Below are 8,577 nucleotides of genomic sequence, written 5' to 3'. Positions count from 1 at the left end.
ATTTTAGAAAAACACACCCACAGCCCCCCCCCCCACACACACACACACACACACACACACACACACACACACACACACACACACAAATACCCAGAACCATGCACACATGGAGATTTAAAATTTATGCAAATTGATTTCCTCTGCTCCTGTCTCATTAGCACTGAGCAATGCCTTTCACCCCTTATTGTCTCTGTCTTGTAGCAGAGCAGTAGTCTTACATGATGTATTTATAGAAGTCTTTCCAGGATGTATTCAAAAGAATCACTTTTCCCTAAACACAGTATTTCCCAGAGACAAAATTAAACTCATGCATCCTTTTGTACAGTGATTAATGGCTTGTCCCTGCATCCTCCTGTGCCTTAAGCTGCCACTTTCTGAGATATAATGCAAAATATACCAACACTGGCTCTTTTAGTTTTCTTCCTTTTGATATCTGGAATTAGGTAATCATAAAATGAAAGTAAGTACTTACTTTTAATTTGTAGTGTAAGTCTCTTAAGAAAGTCAACATTTAAAGGGAGATGAGGGCAGGAAAAAAAAAAGTCAACATTTACGATACCATCATGGGATACAATTTAATTGGTACACAGTAAATATTTGAAAATTCTCATTAAGTTGATATACAGTTTGGCCCAAATTTTATTTCGTGTATTTTGTGAGTGAATATTTCAAATACATATAAATTACTTCTTTCTTCACTAAGTAGTAATTGAGTTTTCTATTGGGTCATGAGATAAGTGCTGAAAGTGTCATGAATTGGCTTTCTAAACCTCTGTGATGTCTATAAAGACTAGACAGAGAAAACAATGGCACCTTGCAAGGGAAGCACAGAGATAAATGTCACTTGGGTAAGGAAATCTTGAAAAATCTCCAAAACTTGTTCCTTTATTATATTTTTGAATATTTGAGGGAAAATAGTCATAAATAAAAAGAAATTCTAGTGTTTCATTATGTTTTAAACATGAAATTATTACAGTTGGAAAAAGAAACTCTGGCAGGTAGCCTTCCCAACAAGCATTCTTAGATGTCTTTTTGTTATCGCATTTATTTATTTGTGTGTGTGTATGTATGTATGTGAGCATGTGTGTGTATGCGTGTGTGAGCATGTGTGTATGTGTGGGTGTGGGTATCTCTGTTTATGTGTGATGGTGTGTGTGTTTCTATGTGTGATTGTGTGTGGATATTTGTGTGTATGTGTGAGTGTGTGTGCATGTGTGTTTGCATGCCGAGACACATGTACAGTCAGATGGCAACTTGTTGTCAGTTCTCTCCTTCTACCCTGAGAGTCTTGGAAATAGAACTCAGGTCTCCAAGCTTGGCAGCAATGATGTTTACCCACTCAGCCATCTCTCCATCCCTCTTAAATATCTTTTAAGATATTTTTATATTTTTTTAAAATTCCAGGTCCAAGGGTCCCAATGGTCAGTCTCCATAACACAGACAATCCAGCAAGTAAGTACTATAGAAGACAGCTTTGAATATTGATGCTTGGCTTTGTTTATAGGCATTATTTTTATGCTGATATCATACTCTCTAGAACCTTCTTCAAAGGAAGCCCTAGAATGAGAAATTCTTTGTAGACACTTTCAACTGACCTCATGTATGTAAGTAAACAGCAAAACAAGTAGTTGAGTCCTGTCACAGCTTGCATAGGATCTTGAGGGTCAGCACAATGTGTCCTGTAGATAGTATCACATTTCCTAGTCATAAATATATCTCTTGTTGAAAATATATTTGGTCATTTGTCTCAGGGATGGAGGGTGGTAAGTACCCTGTGTATGGGGTGGAAAAAAAAAAAAAACACCTGTTTTAATTTATTGGATAAGGGAATATTATACTCGGATATTTGGAGTATGATGGAAAACATTCTTTTATGTGCTTTGTATGTTATTTGTTCTGAATGTGCAGATCACGTGTTTTATATATACATATATTCCTGTCTGTTCATTTATATATTTAATGAGTTTTTGTTTTGATGAAGCACCTGCATTATCAATTAATGTGACAGAAGCTATTGCTCTAATTGGTCAGGTGTTTAAGAACTTACAATAGAGTGAATTAGTAAGCATATGTTTGAGCTGATCAGACGGATGGATTTCCATGTTGCTTTCTGCTTCCTTTCTCATCCCTTCCTTCCAAATTTTGCTTCTTTCTTTTATTTTTTGCATTTAAAGATTTGCATGATCAGTGTTCTTATGCTCTAATGGTTTATCATAAGATAGAATCTATCATCTTTGAATTTATTATTATTTTTACTTTGTGAGTAACTGTCACATGAGTGCAGGTGCCTGAGGGAGCCAGCAGAGGGCATCAGATCCCTTGGAGCAGGAGTTTCAGGCAATTGTGAGCTGCTGGACATGGGTGCTGAAAACCGAACTCAAGTCCTATGCAAGAGTAGTACATGTTCTTAACTGCTGAGCCTTCTCTCTAGCATCATAAAATGTATAATCATAATCTAATTGTACTGATTGAATCATTTAAGTCAGAGAGCATCCTTGAGATAAAATATTGTTTCCATTTGCGGATAATATATGGAGTCACAGAGAGATTAAGAGACTTTGCTTCAGAATCATATTAATAAATAATATAGCCAGAAATCAAATGAGGTATTCTGAGCCTAAAACAGGGTTTGTAATCACTGCAATGATAGTATATTTTTATCTTGAGTCACATCCACATTTTGAATTAGCGATCATTTGGTGCATTGATTCATAGAAGTTGTAGATATAAATGTGTAAATTTGGAAGATACATGTCATTCTCAGAAAAGAAACACAATGAATGCTCCTCAAATCCTACTGTACAGAGATTTATCTCCATTCCATACAAAGATGAATTCAGAATTCCTGTTGTTTTCTGGTATGATATGACTGGACGATGGTTGGACATCTATTTTGGTTTCTAGTCCCTCCTTTGGATCCTGTCTTCAATACATATCTTAAGGATATGTGGTAAGACATTAAATTTGTTTACTGTTAACAGTGAAAGTAGTGATAACAACTGCAGTATAGCTGACAAAACAGGTTAAATTTCATTTCCTAAACATAAAATTTATTGCATGAAATAATTAGTTCACTTACATTTGTTTGTTGTTTGACACAGGGTCTCATTGTGCATTCCTCACTGGCCTGAAACTCACTAACATATGCCTGACTCTGCCAGCCGAGAGCTGAAGTTAAAGGTGTACACCACCAAGCCTGGACATCACATATTTCTTTTTTGTGGGAACAGGAACAAAATAGTTAATATATCTGAGGTGTAGTTTTTTTGTAGAAATGGGAGATGTATTTATGATAAATGAGATGTGATCATTGACAACTATTTGTTTCACATAGCATATTCTATCTTTGTCAAAGAATGATTCAAAGAAAATTCCTGATGAAAGATGACCTTAATTTTATGCACTGTTACAAAGCAATGCTTTTATAGCATTGCTGAAAATGAGGAAACATTTCTGCTGCCAAGTTTTAAACTGTTCATGACATTCTCACTGAGATGTCAACTCTGATTTTCTCATGATCAAGAAAGACATTTTTTATATTGTCTGTGTGAACAATGATCAAGTGCTTGTTTTTCTTTCAAAGGACAATTATTTAGGGGGACAAAATTTTCATTTAGTGATGAGTGCATTTTCGTGGGTTAGTGGAAGTAAGGGTTCTAATGAGGCACACATAACTATTTTCTGTGCCACTGAAGTAAAATTGGGCAGAAGGACAAAACTGGGAAAAGAAAAATTAGAATATTTAATCAACATGGAAAACCTATTAGCTCCTTGATTATCAAAGAAATACTGAGCAAAAAATCATCTTAATATTTTCTCTGACAAATTAATAACAAAATTTTTACTCTAATGATAACTATATAGAGAGACTTTCTGATAGAAATATAAATGGTAGTAAACATTTGAGAAAAATGGCAAAATCACTGGTTTTCAGTCTTTTATATCTTTTCCTTTTTGACAATTAAAACTGAGAAAATAATTATAAGATAGACTTATACAACAAAGATATTGATAATAGTAAAAGAGAAAAATGCAAGAATTGGCTAAGGATGTAGCTCAGTTGGTAGACTGTTGGGCTATCATGCAAGAAGCCTTGGGTCCAATCACTAGTACCACAGAAACAGGGCTTGCAGCACATGCTTATAAATCCAGAATATGGGAGGTGGAGGCATGAGGATCATGAGTTCAAAGTCATTGGTGGCTACATAGTAAGTTTAGGTTTGGCCTTGGCTACATGAAACTCTCTCAAAATAAAAAAAGCAAGCAAACAACAACAAAAAAGAACAAAAACACAAGTGGCTAATTGTTGCAAATCCTAAGAGTTCTTACATTTGCCTGGATGCCTTCAAGGTGATTTTTTTGGTTCTTTATTCTATTGTGATATTTTCCAAATACTCTATAATCAACATATACTCTGTGAAAAAGAAGAAATCTTTCATTAAAATATTCATTGACTTAAGATGTGACATAAATATATAAAATTGTACACAGCATTTCAAGCTTCATTTTGCTCCACTGATGTCTGTATTCACCCAGTCTTCAGTATTATGAGAGATCTGTGGCCAACTAAAGGTTGGGAAGTTTTTCAGTCCAAAGTCAGGTGATCGACCCTTAGGGGATATATTTTTGCTGTCAATTTCTAAGGTACACAGTATATCACATATCAAGAGAAGAGAATGGGACTTCCTCTCTGGTGTCTCCCACTGATGAAGTAGTCACAGCATTCCGTCCTAGGAGCTGTCCTTTAAGGACCAGGTTCTGAGCCTGGAGAGATGGCTCAATGGTTAAGAGCACTGGCTGCTCTTGCAGAGGCTCCAGCTACAATTCCCAGAATGGTGGGATGCTAACACACATCTATAACTCCAGTTTCATGGGATCTGACTCTTTCATCTGGCCTTTGTGAGCATTGCATAACTGATACACTTACATACAAGAAGGCAAAACACATACACACATAAAATAACAATAAATAAAAATTTTAAATCCACCAGTTTCGGTAGTCTGGGTATCATGAATGTGTAACTCTGGGGATTCAACTCATCCAAGCATTTGTTAGACCAACTGTGGAGATGCAAGTCTGCTTCCTTCCTTTACACCCCTATCTGTTCCTTCTCTAGGTTTTTGCAGGTTTGTAGTTTTGACCTTAACTGTTTCTCCCAGTCTATTTTCCTTCTTCTTTTCTCTGCCCTCCCTCTCTTCCTCACCCCTTTTAAACTTTTCTCCCTTCTTTCTGCTTTTCATTTTCTTTGGTTTTCTTTCCTCTTTCCTTCTAAGTTCCATGCTTAGCATATGTCTTTAAATCACTTGACCAAAAAAAAAAAAAAATGTGTTTATTAACCATGTTTTCTGAATTGGTTCTAATTTATCATGTGCCCATACTAATTTGAAAATGGTTTAAATCTTGCTTATATTTTCTTTTAGCTACTACTTAGTTCTCTATAGTCGTGGAAAGATATTTATTTCATAAGTAAATTAATTCCATTTGATTAAATAGAGAAAAATTCCAACTGCTCTTATAGTGATATGATTAGTTTACATATAATTTGGTTCTTCACATTGATAATTTATAAGTTATAAGAAATTGCTAGATTATTACTCACATGTTAATCCCACTAGACACATTTGGAAATAGATGTACTTAGAACTAGATGCTTATTTACTTATTAATTTTAGTACAATAAACAAACTTTTATGAGGTTTTATTTTAATTATGTGTACATGAGTGTGTGTTTTTCTGTGGGTTTGTGCATGTGAGTGCAGTTGCCTAGAAAGGCCAGAGAGAGTATTGGATCCTTTTGAGCTGGAGTTATAGGCCTACCCTACATGGGTGCTGGGAACTGAACCCCAAACCTTTGCAAGACCACCTCCACACACTGAACCACTGAGCTATGTCTCTGGCACTTATGAGACAAACTTTAAATATAATAATCTATGTTTAGAAATATGAAGATAAAAACTTAAATCTGCCATCATGTCATTTTGTGTTAACTGCATATCAAATGATGTAGGCTTCTACATGAAAAAGTGATTGTTTTATATACAGCAATTTAGTGCACTCTTATGAAAGTGCTTATATTACAAATCACAATTGTTGATGGAATATACAGGGCTGAAGAATGCATGCTTGTAAGTGGGAAAAGGTAGCTGCCAACAAGTCAGACAACACGACTTTAGCCCCTGAAGCCCACATAGTAGGAGAGTACTGACTCCTGCCAGTTGTCCTCTGATCTCCACATGCCTGCTTTGGCATGCATGAGCCTTGACTCACATAAACAAATACACACACACACACACACACACACACACACACACACTAAATAAATGAAAACAATTTAAAAATTTTTACAAATTCACATTTTTAAACATTTGTTATAGAATGTTTGTGATGGTTTCTTTGAAAGTTTGCTAGAATTTAAATAATAAAAGGCTGTGTAGGTTTCATGAAGGACAGAAACTTCTATGAAAAATCCGATCTACTAGATTCATATTACTGAGAAAGGCATCATTTGCAAAGAATAAATTTGAAGTGAGCGGCATCATACATAAAGGTCACAGCCAAATGGGTAAAGCAGAAAAAGAAATGGTTGTAATAGTATGTCATCATTTCAATGCTCACTGTTTGCAGAATGAAGAAATTTATTTCATCAGGAGGGAACAAAAGGTCTGGGTGATGGCTCAGTGGATGGCATTTGTGGCTTTTCCAGAGAACCTGAGTTCAGTTCCCAGTACCCATGTGAAGTGATTCACAACCACTTGTAGCTCCAGCTTCCTAGGATCTGATGCCCTCTTCTGGTCTCCTGGGCCATATATGCATATGTGCATAAACACACAAGGACATTTACATATAAGTAAAAATAAAAATACACATTTAAATAATATATATCTTCTTAATGTTTCTCTGTAGCCACACTGAAAAGCCTTTACCTTTCAAATGGGAGGATTTTTACGGCAGCTGTTACACATACACATGTACCTTCCCTCTTTTGAAAATTCATTTATTTTCAATGAAGAAAAGGTCCAGCCAGACCTTTAATCCCAGCACACTAAGAAAACAGAGGTAGGAGAATCTCAGGTTGTGGGTTAGCCTGAGCTATGAATCTAAATCCAACAAAGGATAAGTAATGAGAACTTGTCTAAGAAACAAAAGTAAAATCCTGTGCCATCTATTACATATATTCCAATTTCCAGGCACAATATGAGATACAATGTCTGGGCTGGGGAAAAACTCAGTAAAGTGCTTGTCTTTTGAGTACAAGTTCCTAAATTCAATCACCAGAACTCACACAAGAGTTGAAGGGCATGTTGGCACACACTTGTAATCTCAGTGCTTGGGAGGTAGAGACAAGAGGATTCCTGGAGTTCACTAGCCAGCCTGCCTAACCTGCTTGGTAAGTTCCAGCCCTGTGAGAGGCTCTGTCTCAAACAAAAATATCACCCAAAAAAGTGGACTGTATCTGAGGGACAGGAAGTTTGTGCTCTGACTTGTGTAAGTACCTTCTCCCTCCCACATAGATATATGCCACCAAAGAAAAAAGAAAGACTATAGGAAGGAAAAAAGAGGGAAAAAATGAGCATTTTTAGGGAATTTGTGTGAAAATCATTAACTAAATTTCAAACTTAGTACTTTATTAAACAACACCACTTTATGATTGTATAAGCTTTTCTCAGGGAGTTACGTGTGGCTGTATCCCCAACAACCGATGTGTTTCATCATATAATATGAACATAACAAGGCATTTAGAAAAAAAAAAATTGCAGAATTTGATAAGCACCACACCACTAATGGACAATACAAAAATATAAAGGACATTCTTAAACTTTATATATGATACCCACACAAAAGACCATAGCTACATCATACTTAGTTTTGAAGATGACTGTTCTCCCTGTGAGATGAGGAAATTTGAGCATGCTTGCTCCAACTCCTTCTGTACAACATTGTATGGGCAGATGCAGCCAGGACAAGGGTAGGAAAAAGAATTATAAATAGTAAAACGTCCTTTATTTGCAGAAGACTAGTTCCATACAAGATGCAAAGACATATGCAGTGCATCACAAAACAAACAAATGAGTGAATTTATCATGATTACAAATGCAGATTCATAGAAAAAACTCCAGTATCTTATAAAACATGATAAAGATTAAAAGTAGCTTAAAATACAATTTAAAATAATATTGATATAAAAAATAAAATAAAGTAAAAGCTAAATTACATAGCAAGGAGAAATCAAAGACTCAGATGCATGTACACACAAATAAACATATCTATGTTAAAGTGTCACTTATTTTACTATGTAAAGTCTCTTCAAATATATCTATATATTTAACACAAAGTACATAAGATTCTAGCAATTTACTGATGTTCCCTTCAGGTTCAGTCAGTTTTTGAGGCTTTATTTATGCACAAGTGAGTATGACTTTCAGTAAGCCACCTGTGTTCTGGGAGCCAAAAGAGTAGGACATATACCCTAGAGCTGGAGTTACGTGTGACTGTGATCCTCCAGACATTGGTGCTGAGTTAACTGGTGAGCCATCCCTTTAGCCACATCATTTTTTAAAAATTTTTATATTTTTGTA

At 35.5% G+C, this 8,577-nt stretch overlaps 1 protein-coding gene across 2 annotated transcripts in view; it reads left to right on the top strand.

The window, feature by feature from the left end:
• Positions 1–8,577, top strand: part of Dpp10 (dipeptidyl peptidase like 10) — a 1,579,922-nt gene that overhangs the window by 1,540,238 nt on the left and 31,107 nt on the right. For both annotated transcript variants that reach the window (XM_008834544.1, XM_008834545.2), the window contains exon 17: positions 1,405–1,452. In XM_008834544.1, coding sequence (XP_008832766.1) covers positions 1,405–1,452 — 48 coding nt within the window. The remainder of the gene's footprint in view (positions 1–1,404; positions 1,453–8,577) is intronic.

The sequence above is a fragment of the Nannospalax galili genome, unplaced genomic scaffold (assembly GCF_000622305.1).
Source record: "Nannospalax galili isolate Female #2095 unplaced genomic scaffold, S.galili_v1.0 scaffold37, whole genome shotgun sequence".
NCBI classification, from domain to species: domain Eukaryota; kingdom Metazoa; phylum Chordata; class Mammalia; order Rodentia; family Spalacidae; genus Nannospalax; species Nannospalax galili.
This window is presented reverse-complemented; position numbering and strand designations above follow the sequence as displayed.